This window comes from Xyrauchen texanus, chromosome 1 (genome assembly GCF_025860055.1).
Source record: "Xyrauchen texanus isolate HMW12.3.18 chromosome 1, RBS_HiC_50CHRs, whole genome shotgun sequence".
Lineage (NCBI taxonomy): Eukaryota > Metazoa > Chordata > Actinopteri > Cypriniformes > Catostomidae > Xyrauchen > Xyrauchen texanus.
The window spans coordinates 10,088,849-10,108,862 of NC_068276.1; the positions used below are offsets into that span (position 1 = coordinate 10,088,849).

At 38.9% G+C, this 20,014-nt stretch overlaps 1 protein-coding gene across 1 annotated transcript in view; it reads left to right on the forward strand.

Moving 5' to 3' along the window:
* Window positions 1-20,014, forward strand: part of adamts17 (ADAM metallopeptidase with thrombospondin type 1 motif, 17) — a 273,229-nt gene that overhangs the window by 98,995 nt on the left and 154,220 nt on the right. The window contains exons 8-10 of the mRNA XM_052129527.1: window positions 1,752-1,857; window positions 9,711-9,851; window positions 15,544-15,694. Of these exons, the coding sequence (XP_051985487.1) occupies window positions 1,752-1,857; window positions 9,711-9,851; window positions 15,544-15,694 (398 nt within the window). The remainder of the gene's footprint in view (window positions 1-1,751; window positions 1,858-9,710; window positions 9,852-15,543; window positions 15,695-20,014) is intronic.

Consider the following 20,014-nt stretch of genomic DNA (forward strand, 5'->3'; position numbering starts at 1 on the left):
TAATTTTAATTCTAACTCTTCTAATCATAAATTATGTTATATAAATGGTTTGAAAATTACATTAAAATGTTCTCACATAAAAACTGTATTATTTGCTGATAACAGAGAGATGATCATTCTGATGATTTGGCTCTGTGTCAAAAGTTATTGAGCTGCCTTGCTGTCTACTGCTTACATAGGCAGCTTCCTAACAAAAATTGAATCTTATAAATGGCCAATTTGGAATGCCATAGACAGCAACTCGAACAATACAAACAATTAAAACAATAGTACATGTAATGCTGCCTTAGCTTTAGGCCAACATGTATCTTAGAATATAGCATAATTATACTGTCTAACTTATGGAACAGCCTTTTTGTCAGAAATGCACTATGGTGCTTTAAAATGCTCCCCACAGTCTGTAATAAGAGAATTAGGATAATATTTCCTAATTTGCAAGTGAAAATCAACCCAAGTAAGCATTAAAACAAACATGATGAAGATTCAACATATTACATATACAGTAACACCTGGAGTGATACATGGTATGACGTTTAAGTTAGCCCTCTTTGTTTGAAATGCCAATTTGATACAGAATGGCATGCCTTTGTTCCCTATATATCCCTTTTTTTTTTTATTCTCTCCAGTGGATGGAATTTTCACTTCTGGCCAGAAATCTAATGTTATCCACAGGCTGCTCAATCAAATGACTGTCATTGTCATGCAGTCAAAATTACAAGCTTCTCAGTCGGGGTGGGAGAAAGATATGTATTCTCTGATGCATCACGGTTCTTTCTCCAACAATTCTGAATTGATTCTCAAAAAGTAAATTTTGTGTTCAATTATACACAAAATGTATAACATTGATAACACATTGCGTTATAGGAAAATATAGTTTTATAAAATATACACATTTTATAACTTTCATGAATAACATTAAGCATTATTGCATTAAACAATGCTGAACATAGATAGTTACAACTGAAAATGCATTCAAATAGTTATGAAAGTTTGATTTAATATATCTGAGTGTTGATGAACTACTAATCTGTTACCAATCTGTTACCAATATAAAGTTTGTTACTAGCAAATGGAAGTATAAAGTGTCATCTATATATATATTTTTTTAGTTTATTTAGATAAACTGATCAGTCAGGATAGCTGTTGTTTGGTACCGCTTGTAATGTTAACTTTAAAAAAATAGTTTGTCAGAAAAAGTGTCCTTTGTCATATCAAGCATATTTTGTTTACAGCTTAGGGATCGATTCATTCTAAATTAATAATTTAATACTATTTAATACTGAGTGTGTGTATTAATAAAAACATTTGAGGACAAGATGCATTGTGTTGCATTGAGAATAATTTTGTAATTGAATCATTACCCTTTGAATCGTAATCATATAGAATCGGGAGGCCAGTGAAGATTCACACAACTACTCGGTATGAGGAGCTAAAAACAAGCCAAAAGTATTTTCACTTCAGATCCAAAGCCATGCCTCAAGCAAATCATCAGACAATGTGGCCTGGAATAGCTTAAAGCTACAATATTCTTCTCCAATCAATACATGATTATAAATGAATGCATAGAAAAAAGCTTACACAACTAGTAAAGAGTCTTTCACACTGACAGTGTTTCTTGGCGATATGAGCAACAGCGACTGCTGTCAGTGAGCAAAGTTGACTAGTGATTTAATCATGTCAGATTGGTGGTTGAATTGTGGTTTCTTGCCTGTCTGTAACCATCTCACAGTCAGGCTTTGTTCTCTCTGCAGGAATCGCTTATCTGGGCGGCACCTGCAGCTCTAAGAGGAAGTGTGTGCTGGCGGAGGACAACGGACTCAACTTGGCCTTCACTATTGCTCATGAGCTGGGCCACAAGTGAGTCCAAACACTGCAGATTGCAGACCTGTGATTTTAGATTTGTCTGTGTTTGTTTCAGAGGTAACTCTGATTCTGGTACACGACTCTAGTTTGGTCATGCTTCTGCGGTCTATCGCTATCAGATCTGGACAGTGAGACATTCCAATACAATATGCATGTCAGTACATGTACTTTATAGCTTCTTGTTCTACAGTTCTTCAAATTTCCAAACATGATTGTGTTTTAAAGGATTTGTTCACCCAAAAACTCTTCATTTTACTCTTCATTTACTTACCCCTTACTCACCTTGTTCCAAATATGTATGACTTTTTTTTTTCATGGAACACAAAAAGATAATTTAAGAATCATTATTCAACACTTTCCCATTCAGTGTTCTTGCATGACTTGAACACAATGTGCCAATGGAAAGTTATGCGCCAAGTATGAATATGCACATGCATGAATGACATTTCAGAGCTGATTTCTTCCATTGTATGGAAAATGCCAGCGTGAGCATTCTTTATAATTTCTCGTTTAGTGTTCCATGGAAGAAAGAAATTCATAAGGTCAAAATTACATGAGAGTGAGTAAATTATGTTAATGTCTGGGTAAACTGTTCCTAAACTTACCATTTTTCTTTTGCAAGTACAGTACATGTGACTTTTTTTAGCAGCACATTCATTTAGCTATCTATTTATGAGTGAAAGACCATTTACAAGTCGAATAATTAGTCCAATGATATCTTAGCTGAGCTTGCTAATAGAGCAGGCACCTGACTCAGATATTCATCCATCATCTGACTCTTCTTCAGAGGTGTAAATATAAACTGGTATATGCACAGCCATCATATCTAAACACGATCTTTCCAAACACAAAGCCCAGTCTGCTGATTAGGTGCAGATACGGTTTTAATTCACACAGCAACTCGAACAGTCTTTTCAGGCATGTAATACGTTTGTTTTCTGAAAGAGACAGCAAGCTAAACTAAAGCACCATGGTAACAGTTTAAAACTCATATACTCTCTTGCTGATCGAGTGCTATTATTCATGCACACAGCCAAATCTGTTTACATTAGCGCTTGACACACACACACACACACACACACACACACACACACACACACACACACACACACACACACACACGCGCTGCTGTGGGTATTACAAGGGTATTAACCTAATACCCTTGTAATTACCAGTTTGTAACCTAAAAAATCATCCTCGTAAACCACCCAAACACACACAATGTCTCAGATGTCAAACAGTGCATAGGGAAACTGGACTGCTGATATTATAGCTATAAAAATTTTAGAAATCAAAAATTTAAATGAAATAATACAAAACAAACTTGTCTACACTCTGCCCCCTCTACTGGCTGTGCAGTGGATAATTGGTTATCGGTAGTGTTTTATTACTGTAATAGCACCACAATTATTATTGCTCATAGTTAGGGTTAGGGGTTTAAACAAATGATTGCAACTTTCGGCATGCAACTTGTCCTGCACTGTTTGAGCTACGGACTTAAATAATACCTCAAAACATACAGCTTATTGAGGGGAGGGGGACTATAAGGCTACTTTTCTAAGCTATCTAACTTTCAATTTTTGCTGGTGGATGATTAAACAGGTGAAAAAATTCTGTAGACTTAAATTGAACAAGGGACCCGACCCATATCTAATAATATATAAAAGTGTGTTTTCACTCCAGGGGGCACTGCAGAGGAATTTAGACCCTACTCATGAAAAGGTTAAACTACCCCTTGTTTGTTGGCTGGCTTATTGAAACAACCTGGCTTGCTCTTTTGAACAACACTTTACTTGTGTAAGCTACGGTACATCAGGTTTCTACCTACAGATGAGTAATGATACACCCCAACCTGGCTCCAAACAAACTTCCATTCTTACTGTGTACTTTGAAAATCTAGTGAAATTCCTAAAGAGAGCATGCTGTTAAACATTTCACATTCACACATCATTCAAGTGAATTAATAGTTTGAACCTAATGACATGAGTATGAGCTTCCCCTGTATTACTCGCTCTCTCATAATAACTCCATCTTTAGCTAGCATAAAGCCCCCTTTGACAGAGTGATGTGCAGCCAAAATTTGTCTGGAAAAATGGCCAAGCAACATTAGAGTTAGTGCCGTCTTTGTGGCGCTGCCAGTCTTCAGAGGAGTTATCAATGTACCTGCTCCAATACCGTGCAGTGGGACCACATGAGCCAAAGTGGGATTTAATGCCCAGCAGTAATGAGTTGGCATGGAGATCGCCCGACTGGTGCCGTTACTAGGAGTGTACAGACGATGCCGTGCCGCTAGCCCAGTCATAACTCGCATACAAGGCTCCATTGTCTTAAGTCTATAAAAAAACTATACTTCTTTATAATAAAAGCTATATAGCAAGACGTATCAAGATGATTGTTTTAAAGAGTCGCTAAGACTAGTGCACTGTTGAATATTTTTGTCAGCAAGGCATTTTATTGGCTCAAATAAACACACTGATGTATTTCACATTCTGATATATGATGTGGTCTTTAATCCACTAGAACTGAGATTTGTGCTCATACAGCATATAGGTGGGTGGTAGCTTGGTTTGAGTAATTTTATGTAGCAAATAATTATTTTTGCTCAAAAAAGTATTCTTTTATTCAAACAAAGGTCAAGTTTTGACCTTTTGAATTTGACAAAAGCATAGCAAAATGTAATGAATGTCTTATTCTTTTTTTTTTTAGCAATCCTCCGTTTATTAATGCTTCATCAAACCAAGAAACATATCATCTTATCACAATTACTGTGCTCTATGAACACTAGCATTACACTAATGGGGTGTGGTCATATTGATCAACTCATTCAAAATGAAAACATGCACACAGCCAAGTTCATATTTTAGTGTACCCACAGTGACCAGTTACTGTGTCATCCCTTTTTATGTGATAATTAGTCAAATCACCCAGGTGTAGATCAATTATTTGCATATTATATACAAGGGGATCTATGCAACTTGCATATACTGTAATGCATATAGGGAGGAATGCCACTGCCTTATTGTATGCTTTTAGAACAGTCATAGAGTCAAGTCATATTCATTTTTATAGCGCTTTTCACAGCACACAAAGTTTCAAAGCTGCCTTACAGAAAATTATGCTTTAACAAAAAATTATACTATTAAAGTATAATTATAGTATATAAAGTATAACTGAACAACCGACCGATAACCTTTGGCCAGTTCCCCTCTGGCTAAAAAGCATGAGGACAATGCCAATATTAGTTATTTACTGTATGTGTAATACTAGTCTTGTTTTAAGTAAACTGAGTAGATGTTGGAGGCAAATGTTTGAATTAAAAGGATTTTATACGAACAATAAGATTAATGATTAAGTGTCTATGTCTGCAATGTCTACAAATTGTTTGCAGAAGTGCACATAGATGCAGTGTCCATTTATTTAGCTGATTAAAGCTTTAGTTGGTATTAATTTATCATCTATGTATTCTATTATAAGAGAATGCAGTCCATCATATGACCAAGATGATGCTGGTGGAGGTCAGCGTGTGTGCCTCGTTGTCCGGCTTGAAGCTTGGTGGTTCATTTTGTTGGAGTCCATCCTAAGCCCTAATTAGTCTCATAAATGAATTTATTAGCTTGAAGTAGTGGTCACCATAAACTGCCATTGTATGACATCACTGAGAAACAGTCATAAGTGGTTATAACAATACAGGGGTAAGTAAACAATGACTGAATTTTCATTTTCATCCCTTTAAGGTGTTACAACAGAGCAATGAAACATGGATGAATGCAAAAATACAGAGTGGTAATTGACCCAAACAACTCAAGATGAGAAATAACTTATTTTGTTTAGTAGTGTTTGTTAGAAACACAATGCAGTGTACATTGTATATAATTGCCAAGCAACATCATAACTTAACACATTAATTAATAATTTAAAAGCAATTTGATAAAAGAAAACATAAGCAATTGTATGTATTTATAATAATTTAAATAAACAGTTCATCCACCAAGGAATGTAGTTAATTTTTCTAATGTTAGGCTGTGTGTTGTTGCCAGGGAATATAGGAACTTAGTGCATTAATTCAAAATGTGTTATACCATATTTACATTTATAGTCATTACAACAACTTAGAACATGGCTCATCAAATCAAAGTTCAGGGTTGGAACTTTCCATTTTATAATGGGTATTTTACAATGGCTTCAAACATCACTCATCCAGTTAGAATTTAAGCATAACTATCAGGGGTGAAAAGTAACAAATTACAAATACTCACGTTACTGTAATTAAGTAGTTTTTCTCAGGAATTGTACTTTTAAGTAGTTTAAAATTTTTATACTTTTACTTTTTCTTGAGTATATTTTAAGTGCTGTAACTGTGCTTTTACTCTGCCATTTGCCCACCGTCTGCGTTCTCTACTTCCCTGTAATGATTTTTTTTTATCCATCAAAGTGATTAGCTAAGGAGAGTGTGAATCCCATCAAATCAAATCACACACTTGAACAGCAGCTGTAGATCTAGCGCCATTTGTGGAGGATTCCTCAAGCACAGTTCAACGCCTGAAAGGGCTTTTCGCAGGGAAAAAGTTGCTTGACTGTGTCATGTGAGTTTAACTTGCTCGAGCCAGATATCAGCATTAATCCTGCCTCTAATTTGAAGAAACATATCGAGGTAAATTTCATATTTCTGTTTACTAGATTATGTGTGTCTATAATTTAGCTTGTAAATTAACTATCTATCACCATGATTGAGTTGATGTGAGAGATTAAAGCGATGTTATCAGTAGGGCTGGGCGATATAACAATCTTGATGTTTATCTGAAAAATAGAAAAAAGAGAGATCGATATCGATGATGAACTTTTGAGTAATTTTCTATAAGCCTATGTTCTACATTTAGAACAGGGGTGTTCATTACATCGATCGTGATGGCAAGACATCCCCTGTTTGATCTAGATAAAATATAAAATTTTACTTTTTATTTCCAGACGTCTGTAGCTGCGTGCTGTTTGAGCGCTATTGTGGGTTTGTGCCTAAACGATCAAGTACACTTTATAAATCCGCAAATGCCCGTCTTGAGGCATTAATGCAAACAGAGTTGGTTTGGTCTAAAGTGAGCTTAAACAGTGGGACAAAAAGCATATTTGCATCAAAATGTTGGACTTGAAGTGTACATGTAACCAAATTGAGCACTGTCAAGTAGGCTATGTCATATAAAGTATATTAATCAAACGACAAGGAAACAAGAAAACCACTCTCTGCTTTTGGCTGAATAAATTGAGTAGCTTTTAAAATATTAATGTAATAGAATAAAACAGTGATAATTTTTAATAATATTGTTCGTTTTTTTAATAATACCGACCCCTGATGTAGAGAGTATAATAAATTAATTTGTATAATAAATTACCAGGAAAGTAGAGATGTTAAAATATTTTATAATTATGCTTAGCCTTTATCATGTTTTTTCTAATACCTGATAGAAAAGTATCAACCAATGTAGAGCAATACTTCAGCAAGAACATTCCACCAGTCACAAACTTCATGCATTAGAACACAACTATTGCTTGGCTTAAAAGATACAAGATCTAAATCAACATGGAGCATTGTATCTCAAAAGGAGGACAATGTGGCACCCCCATGGGCTACTTAAAGAAATAGTTCACTAAAAAATGAAGATTCTCTCATCATTTATTCATCCTCATGCCAACCCAGATGTGTATGACTTTCTTTCTTCAGAAGAACACAAATTACGATTTTTAGAAGAATATTTCAGCTCTCCAGGCCCATGCAATACAAGTGAATGGATGCCAAGATTTTGACGCTCCAAAAAGCACATAAATGCAGCATAAAAGTAATCCATTTGACTCCAGTGGTTAAATACATGTCTTCACAAGTGATATGATAGGTGTGGGAGAGAAACAGATCAATATTTAAGTCAATTTGTGCTAGAAATTCATGTAGTGTTTACATTTATGCATTTGGCAACTTTTATCCAAAGCGACTTACAGTGAAATTATTACAGGGACAATCCCCCCGGAAACAACCTGGATTAAGTGCCTTGCTCAAGGACACAATGGTGGTGGCCGTGGGGTTAGAACGAGCGACCATCTGATTAACAGCCTTGTGCTTTAGCCACTACGCCACCACCACTCCACTGTTTACAGTATAATACAGATAATTGATCCACAAAGTTCCAAATAAAAGGATAGAATAATCATTTGAAATGCATTTGAATAACTGGAGTCCCAAAAATAGGCATTACCACATTGCATTTCCATAAAAAATAACTACACTCACTGAGCACTTTATTAGGAAAACCTGTACACCTACTTATTCATGCGATTATATAATCAGCCAAACATTTGGCAACAGTCCAATGCATAAAATCAAGCAGAAATGGGTCAGGAGCTTCAGTTATGGTTCACATCAACCATCAGAATAGGGGAAAAAATGTGATCTCAGTGATTTCGACCATGGCATGATTGTTCTGTAGCTGCTGATCTCCTGGTATTTTCATGCACAACTTTCTTTAGAGTTTACTCTGAATGGTGGCAAAAACAAAAAACTGCTACTCTGATAACCACTCTGTACAATTGTAGTGAGCAGATTATCACCTCAGAATGCACAACACGTCGAACCTTGAGGCGGATGAGTGTATATTGTCAAATATACCGTTACCATCATATAAAACGTTCTGTAAAATAAGTGTCACGTGTACTGTGGTGAGTTTGGTTTCACTGCCCACATCTACAAAGGGACAATGCATTAACTACACATTTTGTCAAAACTGTGATAAGACAGAAATCAGGTTATTCTTCACTCTAAAAAGGTAACTCAACCTTAACTGTTTTTGTTCAATTAATTATTCATTTATTTTTTCACTTTAATTCTCCCTAATCACATTAGTTTAAAACCAACTTCAAGTGTTTGAAGTACAAATAGATCCTTAAGGAAACAATTGCACTTGGTTTGACTAAACTGTGCTCAGATTCAAAGAAACTTCGAAGTTATTTTTCTCAGTTTTAATATTGTTATAGTTACTTTGGTGTGGCTTTGTAGGCCAGCCTACTTGATGGGATATTCGGCATGTGAAAGTGTTCGGCTGCCTTTAGGCAGCAATTAGCTTGGCAATGAAATTACCTTTTTTAATGAGCTCAGTATTTATTAATTTTTTTCCACTGTTAATCAAATTCAGCACAAAAGACCTTTGGCATCCTTCTAACATCTCCCACAATTGTATTTGTGTGAGAGTTTGTGTCCATTTAGATTCCAATCTCAATCCACTTTTTATGAAATAAAATGAAATCACTCACTTTTAAAATGTCACCCATCCATGTTAAAGCTTTAAAGAATAAAGCGTTGAAATCACTGTAGTGCTCAAATTCTTCCTCTTGTTAATTAAGCTGTCTGTAAGCTGTGCTCATATATAGTGCTCAATATGTCTTTTGACTTATTGCTTTGGTCTTTAGCAGGAGGTGAGATGCACCCTGGAAATGCACACCGCTTTCTTTATTAGTTCCTGTGCTCAGTACTGCTGCTTCATTTTGTTGGTTGTTTTTAACTTTGGAAATGTAGGTCAGTGCTTAAGAGAGAGAGCACTGTTAAGGCCCTTTCTGACATGAGTTTCTGTGTCAGGCTTTAGGTTTAAGCATAGAAATTGGTCTGTTTCAGAATAACAAGGCAGTGATATGCATTCAAACAATCCTTCGTATACAGCTTTTTAAAGATCATCTTTAACAAGCAAATTAAACATTAATTGTATGCTGCATTTGCTGGGGTGAGAGTCATATTTTGTTGAAATCATGGAGTGCTAGGAACTTTAGTTTTTGTATGCCAACACTATTTTAATTATAATCTTGTCTTCCTTTAGCATGGGCATGAGCCACGACGACGATCACACCAGCTGCACGGGCCACTCCCACATCATGTCTGGTGAATGGGTCAAGGGTCGTAACCCCAGTGACCTTTCCTGGTCCACCTGCAGTCGTGACGACCTGGAAAAGTTTCTCAGGTGAAGTTCCATGCATTTTGCCCTTTAGAGTGTAAAATCTCAAAACTAGCCTCTGATTAGGTGTAATTAGCTAAATAAGTACTGAAATTCATCATCACATCTCATCCTTGCATCCTTTCCTCATGTCCTAAGATAGAGGAGCTAGATTCAGGGTGCTTCTCGTTTCTCAAATTGTGCATCTGCTTTCTTGTTGCCTTGCTACATGGATGAGATGTATGAACAGAGAAATAGAAGCAAGATGTATTTTAAAATGGAATATCCTTTCTCACTCAAGCGTCACTTTAAAGTGCCATCTTTGTGCAGCTGAAATTCCTCACTGCGCTTAAGAATGTGGAAATGCAGTTATGTTGTTGTAACTTAATAAATTAATGAATTCCTTTAAAATTTTTATAAAGCAAAATGTACATTTGGAGTAGTGACATTTATGGTTTATTGAAACTGCGAAAGTAAAACTTTCATTACAACTGCTGTGCCTGATGTTTCTCTTCAGTCTTCAGTTCCTCACAGTGAATTTAGAGAACTAATATATCTTTCAAGATAGCGATCTATTTCTGGGTATTTTGTTATATTTTTCTGTTATTTTTGCAGAAGAGTAAACAATGCTTTGAGATGCTTCTGAGCCCTTGCAGAATGGTCAGCATTGTTTTTGCAATACCCTTGCAGAAGGATAAACAATGCTGTGAGATGCATCCACCCCTTGCAGAATGTTGAGCATCGTTGTGCTAAATCCATACAAAGAAATACTACTGCTTTGCAAGGTGTTCAAGCTTGCAATATTCTTGCAGTAGGATAAATTATGCTAAGTGACGCATATGAACCCTTGAAGAAGGGTCAGCTTTATTTATGCAATACCTTTGCAAAGATAAACAATGCTTTGCCATGAGGAGATGGGGGCCATCGTTGCACAGCCTGAAAAGACATGCCACATGGACAGTACATTTGCACTGCCTATGAGATGGACTGAGACAATAGCTGAAGCACAGCATTTGTGATGAAGCATAGACAAAACGCTTAATTTTTTGCATTACTTATGGCCCTTGCGAAGAGGGCGAGCATAGATGCCCTGATCAGAGAACAAATGAGTGAAAATGACAAATTAAACTGTAACATAATACATTTGGGTTCCAGGAGAAGGGAAATAAAAGGATTTCAGGCAAGTAACAACAACGAAATATTATGAAAAGTAATCCATATCAATTGTTAATAAAATTTAAGGAACGGACAATGCCTTTAAATGGTTATCGTCATGTTACTGTCGTAACCTCCTTTCCCCGAGGGAGGGAACGAGACGTTGTGTCGAATGAAGTGACACAATGGGTCTTCCTTGGATGCCAAATCGTACCTCTGAACCTGAGAAAAGGCCAATATCAAGTTGGCAGACAGAATTTGCATGCCCGCCCCGGACACACAGGTATAAAGGGAAGCGGGGCAGTGAATGCCAGTCAGGATTTTGCACTGAGGAGCCGAAAATGAAGCACGGCCATTTACAGTGCTAGGTCTAGTGCTGTGGCAAGAGGGACACAACGTTTCGTTCCCTCCCTCGGGAACGGCGGTTACGACAGTAACCATGACATTGCCCTTCTGTCACTCACTCAACGTTGTGTCGATTGAGGTGACACAAGGGGCCGATAGAAAAGCGCCATGCACTGACCGTGTTATGTGACTGTCGAAACAGTCGACAGTCACGTAACTGTCGCCTGTGCCGGCTGCACGTAGCCCTCCCCAACGCCCTGAACTGTTACATGCCTAGCATGGGAGCAAGCCCAGCAGCCGCGGCCTTCTCTCTCACTGTCTCTCATATAGGACGTAAAGAGGCCTATCTTAAGTCAGGAAAGGCGGTCTTTCCCTGGGGGAAGCATGAGATAGCATGTCGGGAGCAGGAGGATGTCCCGAGGCTAGGGTGCAGAGAGAAGACTCGAAGCCCTTACCCTGCTCTGCGCACCCAGCCGGGGGTGGATTTAGAGACTGAGGAAGAGGCCTAGGGGGCATCTTCTGAACTCATCAGCACTGGGGTGCTGGGGCTGTAGGCGAGGCTGGAGGCAAGGTAGCTGTCCGGTCCGCAAATTTCCTATTCTTTCAGGAGGGAAAGACCCTGCGGAGGCCACGCCCTACCCAGTTTTAGGGGGAGGTACTGCGTGGCAAATACACCACAAGGGTTGTGAAGCCGGACGTGGGATATGGCGCAATGGTAGGTCCAGCCTAATGAGGGAGGACTCTACAAGCACGGCTCAAACCCGCAAGGGGGTGGGCATGGCCTGGGTGTGATAGGCTAATGCAATAGCATCAACGAACCAGTGGGCTAACCTCTGTTTGGAGATGGTGTTCCCTTTCCGCCGTCCGCCAAAGCAGACAAAGAGCTGCTCAGAAAATCTAAAGCTCTGCGTGTGGTCCAAATAGGTACACAAAGCACGCACCGGACACAGTAAAGTAAGGCTGAGTTTGCCTTCTCCCGAGGCAGCACTTGCAGGTTGACGACCTGGTCCCTGAAAGGGGGGCGTAGGAACCTTGGGCACCTAGCCCGGTCAGGGTCTCAGGATAACGTGAGAAAGCGCTGGACCGAACTCCAGGCAGGTGTCGCTGATAGAGAATGCTTGCAGGTCTCCAACCCTCCTGATGGAGGCTAACGCGATCAGGAGGGCCATGTTCAGGGAGAGGGCCTTGAGCTCGACTGAATCAAGCGGCTCAAAGGGCGCCTTTCAGGAACCTGATAACGAAGTCGTGCTTACCAAGGGACTTACCATCTACTGTGTCGTGGTGGGCTGCGATAGCAGCTACTCTACAGGGGAGTACTGGGCGGTCCATCCAGGTGGCTCGCAACCGCCCTATCCACCTGGGGGACTTCCATGCACCCGTGGGCCACTCCGCCATCCAGGGTAGTGAGAGCGGACTAGGGAGGGGGTTGGTTATGGGCAGTGAAAGGTGCCCTCCACAACCGCGTCAGCTCGTCATGCACTTCCGGGAAGAATGGTATCGGGGGGGGGGTACCGAAGTAGCAGTCGTCAAGCTGCGAATGCTGTGGGGAGGACGGGGGGTTCCAGTCCAAGCCCATGCTTACGGCAGCCCGGGAAAGCATGTCGGCCATCTGCACGTCCGCCTCCGATTGGGTATGCTGGCCCAAAGGCGGTAGCCCAGTCGAGTCTTCCGTGTCAGACGCCTGGATGCTCTCCGATGCAGCGGTGATGTCATCATCCAAGCCCGGGGTCTTGAGGGAGAATGCCGGCTGGCAAACGAGCGTGTCAGGGGGCGGGTGGTTCGTGGGGATTTACCCGGCGAAACCGAGCCTGTCATCGCCTTCATCGCCAGCCGGGGTCATCCTCAATCCCGTGGGAATGAGCAGCAACGCGGGGGGCGGTTGAAGTGGCATTCACCTCCTTCCTGAAGGTGAATGCCACTTCAGCCGCGACTGCAACGTTGCCATGGTCATGTTCTCGCAGTGAGAACATGAACCATCCACGAATGCCGCCTCAGTGTGATCGCTACCCAGGCACATGAGGCAGCATCTGTGGCCGTCGTTCTTGGATTGAAACCGACCGCATCCAGGAAAACACAGGGGTGGAAAGGCATCTTGAAAAAGACATGTCCTGAAAAGGACGTTCAAAGGCGATGTGTATTGCTCTTTTGTGAGTGAAAAACTTTTTAAACAGAACGAAAGCGCTGTCAAAGCGCCCAGGGGCGTGAACTGCACAGCGTGCAGAGAGAGTTGCCAGCTGGACATGCGCCGTGCGGATCCAACAGCAATGCTTCTCGCTGGTAGAGGTGAGTGGAACAGGAGTGAAACTCAGCTGCTTGCTGCGCAACCATTCGGCTCCGAAGAAATATTCTGACTGGCATTTGCTGCCCTGCTTCCCTTTATACCTACCTGTATGGGCGGGGCATGCAAATTCTGTCTGCCAACTTGACATTGGCCTTTTCTCAGGTTCAGAGTTACGATTCGGCATCCGAGGAAGACACTTTGTGTCACTTCATTTGACACAACGTTGAGTGAGTGACAGAAGGGGAACTTACTATTTTAAATTTTAGAAGGCTGAAGGGACAAGAGGACTAACAAATGCCACAAGATGTGGATAAAGATGGCAAATAGATAAATGTAAGTACATGTGAATAATTATGTGGTGTTTGATACAGAAGCTTCTGTCAAAGCCTGTCAAAACCATAACACATTTGGTTGATCCATGATGTGTGAAGCACCAATTGATTGAATATTTAGTATCAAATCCCCGAACAGTATTATCCCAAAACAGTAGCAAAAAAATTAATACTTCCCTAATATTAAATGTTGTTGAAGCACCGGTTGGCCAGCAGATGTCAGTAATAAAAAAGAAGGTTGAACAAATCCTGTATCAATATATTTTCATAAGTTACAGCTAAAAATAAATAAATAACTTATTTTCCTTTCACTAGTAGTGTAATAGTTTTAACAATTACCCAATGAATACACTCCCATACACTGGTTAGTTCTCAGAGACCTCCAATTAATCAGGAACCTATTTACATTATTGGGAATAATGTAAAACACCTCTGCTAAATATGGTTATTTGATGTATTGAGAAAATTAGGCAGGTTATATTCAAGAAGATGACTTCCCTACTAACTAAATATGGAAAAACACAATTTAGTAAAAAAGGTAAACTTTGTTGAAGCATCAGTGATGAACACCAATGAGAAATTATCCAAGATGGTGTTAAAAGCACCACAAGACCACAAATTCACACATACAGTCACACATACAATTTGGCCTTACCCAGCCTGAGGCAGCATTACCTCTGTGCCTGTTTAACATGTTGCATGATATTAAACACATGGAAAATCTGAATCACCCCTACTATGTGAAGGGCTTGATTTTCCAGCTTTTGATTGGCTCCCACACAGCAGAATTATTTCACTCTAATGTTCACTTGCCTGGCTTTGAAGCCCAGCAGTTATGGCTTTACAGATGTCTGTAGGTCATCACATTTGCAGGTGATATGGAGTTCACAGCTAGCTCTTTCCTTGATGAGAGACTTATGAGGATAGCAAAATACCTCAACCACAGGAAAAAGTGCATTTTAATTGACTTGTGCATTTTAATTGAGGTGTGTTAGGCTTATTCAATATGAATAAAGGATTAGTAAAGCAAGCTGCATATTTTATAGTTCATCCATTACTAACAAATATGTTCATTCATTCACATCAATTCTAAATTTACATTTTATTTTATTCACATATTTTCACAACATTATTTTTTGTATGCCGAATTTCTCAAACAGGCCATGCTTATTTTGATTTGGTGCATTTTTTTAGGATGCTACAATTTACATTAAATTCTAAACACATACAGATAGCAGACATGCTTGAGAATCCTAAAAAGTGTATGTGCTCATTAGGTGTTATGGCATCAATTATTAAATTTAAATATTTCTTATTTGCTCTACTTGAAAAAGAGCGTGGAAACAGCAGTTTACCTAAATCTACCTTGTTTTAGTAAAATATCTGTGTTTTTCTAGTTTTAGCTGAGAGTTTAGGCTTAGAGAGCAAGGGGGCTTGGACGCAAGGGAGAATTTATAGTGGAAAATTAATTAGCAATAGAAAAGAACATATGTAAGCACTGTAATTTTCTGGTCTCTTTTGATATAACGTTTGCAGTAACTTTTGTTAAGTGCAAGAATGTAATGAACATCCTGTTTCTTTTTACTAACATCTCACTGTCTTCCAGATCCAAGTCAAGTGCCTGTCTGCTGCATACAGACCAACGTAACCGCTACCTTATTCGTCTGCCAGCCAAACTCCCTGGGATGCACTACAGTGTTGACGAACAGTGCCAGATTCTTTTTGGAATCAATGCAACCTTCTGCACTGATATGGAGGTGTGTATATTTCATCAATGGAAACCCAATGCAAAATGTATGATTTAAGGAATGTAGATACTGTTCCCTTGCTGCACTACTGTATACGTCATATGCCACTTAGTCAAAATGAAATGTGCTTTAGCAGGGAACTCTGTCCAAACAGCTTTCCAAAGTTTCTAAACATCTCATGTCTGATCTTGTCTCAGGACTGCCACTGACTATCACATGTACATCCTAATGGAACTGCAGTGGCCACTAATGTAAAAATGCATTTATTGTGTAATAATATTGTGTATTAAATAGGATTAAACGGTGCCATTATTCTCATAAAATAATTTTATTGCCATACAGAAGACATTAAGTTAAAGTCATCTAGCTGATATTTGCATATGTGACCTTATTGTATTAGGCAACTACTTACAATATATATTAAGCCTGTGACAGTGACCAAGGCTTTTACAAGTAGAATCACACCGGAGAGCAGAAATAGTGTTTCAAATAGGGTTGCAACGGTATGAGATTTTCACGGTATGATAACCGTCTCAGAAAATTTCATGGTATATGGTATTACACAATTACTATTATTAGTGAAAACAGAAGGGTTATTTTATTTATTGATAAAATAAATGAAATATATGAGCAAACACTTTATTATAATTGAAACTTGAAACCATTTATTTTATTGAAGTATGTGTTACACTTTTAAGAATGATGCGGCGCCCAATCTTGGTACATATGTGTAAAAAAAAGTCTCCCTTTTGAAAATAAATTAATTGAAAAATAAGAAAGCTAACAGAATTATAATAAACAGAATTATAAACATGATAAAAAATATCATGTAAATATAACATGTTATATAACTAAAGCATGTTAGTTTACATGTTATCATAGCATGTTAAATCAGAATCAGAATCAGCTTTATTGCCAAGTATGCTTACACATACAAGGAATTTGTCTAGGTGACAGGAGCTTCCTGTCTACAACAATACAAACAATACCAAAAACAGCAGCAAAACATAGGTAATTAAAAACAGAAAAGAACACAAAATAAATAATTATACATATACGTACATACATTCACCTTCATACATACCCACATACACACACGTAGTGCAAATCTAATACAATCTGTTATATAAAGAACAAAAAATTGTATATTATGTACAGAGCAATGTAAGTAATGGCAGAAGTGGATATGTTGGATAATATAAATTGAAATTAAAATTAAACTGTGTATTGCACATAATTATTGCTCAATGGGGCAATTTAATTGTTCATTAGATGGATGGCCTGAGGGAAAAAACTGTTCCTGTGCCTGACGGTTCTGGTGTTCAGAGCTCTGAAGCGCCGGCCAGAAGGCAACAGTTCAAAAAGGTAGTGGGCTGGGTGAGTGGTGTCCAGAGTGATTTTACCAACCTTTTTCCTCACTCTGGAAGTGTATAGTTCTTGAAGGGGGGGGCAGGGGGCAACCAATAATCCTCTCAGCAGACCGAACTGTCCTTTGTAGTCTTCTGATGTCTGATTTCGTAGCTGCACCAAACCAGACAGTTATTGAAGTGCAGAGGACAGACTCAATGACTGCTGAGTAGAACTGTATCAACAGAGCCTGTGGCAGGTTTAACTTCCTCAGCTGGCGAAGGAAGTACAACCTATGCTGGGCCTTTTTCACAATGGAGTCGATGTGTATCTCCCACTTCAGGTCCTTTGAGATGGTAGTGCCCAGGAACCTGAATGACTCCACTGCTGCCACAGTGCTGTTTAGAATGGTGAGGGGGGACAATGTTGGGGTGTTCCTCCTAAAGTCCACAATCATCTCCACTGTTTTGAGCGTGTTCAGCTCCAGGTAGTTTTGACTGCACCAGAAAGCCAGCCGTTCAACCTCCTTTCTATATGCAGACTCATCATCATCTCGGATGAGGCCGATGACAGTGGTGTCATCTGCAAACTTCAGGAGCCTGACAGAGGGGTCCTTGGTGGTGCAGTCATTGGTGTACAGGGAGAAGAGTAGTGGGGAGAGCACACATCCCTGGGGGGCACCAGTGCTGATGGTCCAGGTGGTGGAAGTGAATTTTCCCTGCCTCACAAGCTGCTGCCTGTCCGTCAGAAAGCTGGTAATCCACTGACAGGTAGAGGTGGGAACAGGGAGTTGGTTTAACTTAGTCCGGAGTATATCTGGTATGATTGTATTGAAAGCCGAGCTGAAGTCCACAAAAAGGATCCTTACGTATGTCCCCGGTCTGTCCAGATGTTGCAGGACGTGATGCAAACCCATGTTGACTGCATCATCCACAGACCTGTTTGCTCGATAAGCAAATTGAAGGGGGTCCAGAAAGGGATTACTAAATGAAAAATAACATCAGTTGTGTGAGCTTTTAAAGTAATGTCCTATGATTATTAACAGTTAACATATACTGTAGACTGCTCCTGTCTGTACATTTATCTCAGTGGTTCTCAACTGTTTTTGCTTCAGGATGCAGATTTTACATTGGAAATCAAGTGTCGACCTGCCATAGATTAAACATAACCTGTATTTAATGTATCTTGGGTTGCATTTCCTTTTATGTTGTATAGTTTTGTTCATGGTTTTCCAGTAAAAGGACATGCAACAAGTGTCATTATTTTTGTTGATGATGTCAACAACAAAATCTATAGGAAGTTGTCTCTCCCCCTTTTAAAAATGGAAGAGCATATTTACTTATGAGCCCGTTATTATCCCGTTTGTTACCTAATATTACATATTTATACACATATTACACAGAAGGAAAGGCTCCTCATTACATGGTTAGGTCAGTGTGTTAGTCTTAAATAATAGTAATAATAATAATAAATTAATGTATTTATGAAAAATAAATACTAGCTGAAACACATCTTGAAACTTTAACTACAACTGCCACTGTTGATATAAAATGAGGTCTAATAGATTCTACCTTTAGATTATTTCATATGAAACTATAACATTTTGTCAAAATATAAGTTTCTTTTACTCTTGTAAAATCCTGAAACAAATTGGTAAAGGTGATGTGTGTAATATTAATAATTGTAACTATTTTGGTAAAGGGGCCACATCAGGCTTTAAGTAGTGCATAAGGGGCCACATTGTATTGCTTTTGAGATACAATGTTCTGCATTGATATGGGTTTTGTATTTTTTAAGCCCAGAAATAGTTGTGTACTCAATTTTCTTAAGTGTATCTGTGACTTATGGGACTCTTCTGCAATTGCCTAAAGTATTATATTGCTCTACAAAGATAGATACTTTTCTATCAGGCATTAAAAAAAAACTGAATAAAGGAGGTTATAAATTTATTTTGCCATCTCTACTTCCCTGTTAATTTATTATTCAGTTTTAATTATAATAAAAAAAAAAAAAAAAAAAACATTATAGAACTTTTAATGTTTGTCGCAAAGCGGGCGAGTTTACTTATTTTTTTTCAAAGGAGAAAGGGAGATGTGCATGGTTGCCAGATTGCACAAAATAAGTTTTACATTAGGCAGAATGTTTCCAATTTGCGCAAGTATAAATCTCAAACTGGGGGTGTTTAGTCTCTTATCTGGCAACCATGATTATGTTAAACGCTTGTGGAGACGCGTTAGGTCCCAATGCAAGTTAACTTAAATATCCAATGAAAAATATAAACGCTTTTACGATAAATGAGCTGCAGGCCACATTAAACCATGTCTGCTTTAGCTGTTTGCGAGATTATAATTAAATCTACGTCGGCAATCCTAAATAGTCTATACCTTGGGCGGCCGCCAAAATATCTTCAATGGGAAAACCATGGCATTGCTCTTTCCCTGCTGCCGAATAGACCAGTTGAGAAACACCTCTTTGACTCACACAAACTCATGTCCGACCCCCTCGCCTCGCTACTCTCAGACATTTTCTCCGCTGCGCGCGCGTTTGTGTCGCAAGTTGACGAGTCTGACAGGCAGACAAGAAATAAAGGAGATGCGCACACGCATGTGAGATTCTCCGTCCGGTTGCATTTTTTTCTCAATTCTGTAGATAAGCAAATGTACATGGTATGATAACCGTCAATTTTCAAACCGTGGTATACCGTGAAACCGGTATACCACTGCGACCCTAGTTTCAAATTAGGTTTATTTCAAAGAAATGTGTTATATCCTTTATAAAATACATTTATATAAAAAAATAGGAGTATGAAGGGATGACCTAGTTTGGCGTGATAAATCATCTGTAAATATATACACAATAGCAGAACACATGGAGAGAAGGCATGTGAGCGGTGCAAAATCAAAGAAAAGAACAAAACAAAAATAGCCACTAACTTCAATATTCCCCATCCCGCCAAACTGCCTTGTAAAGAAAAGTATATAC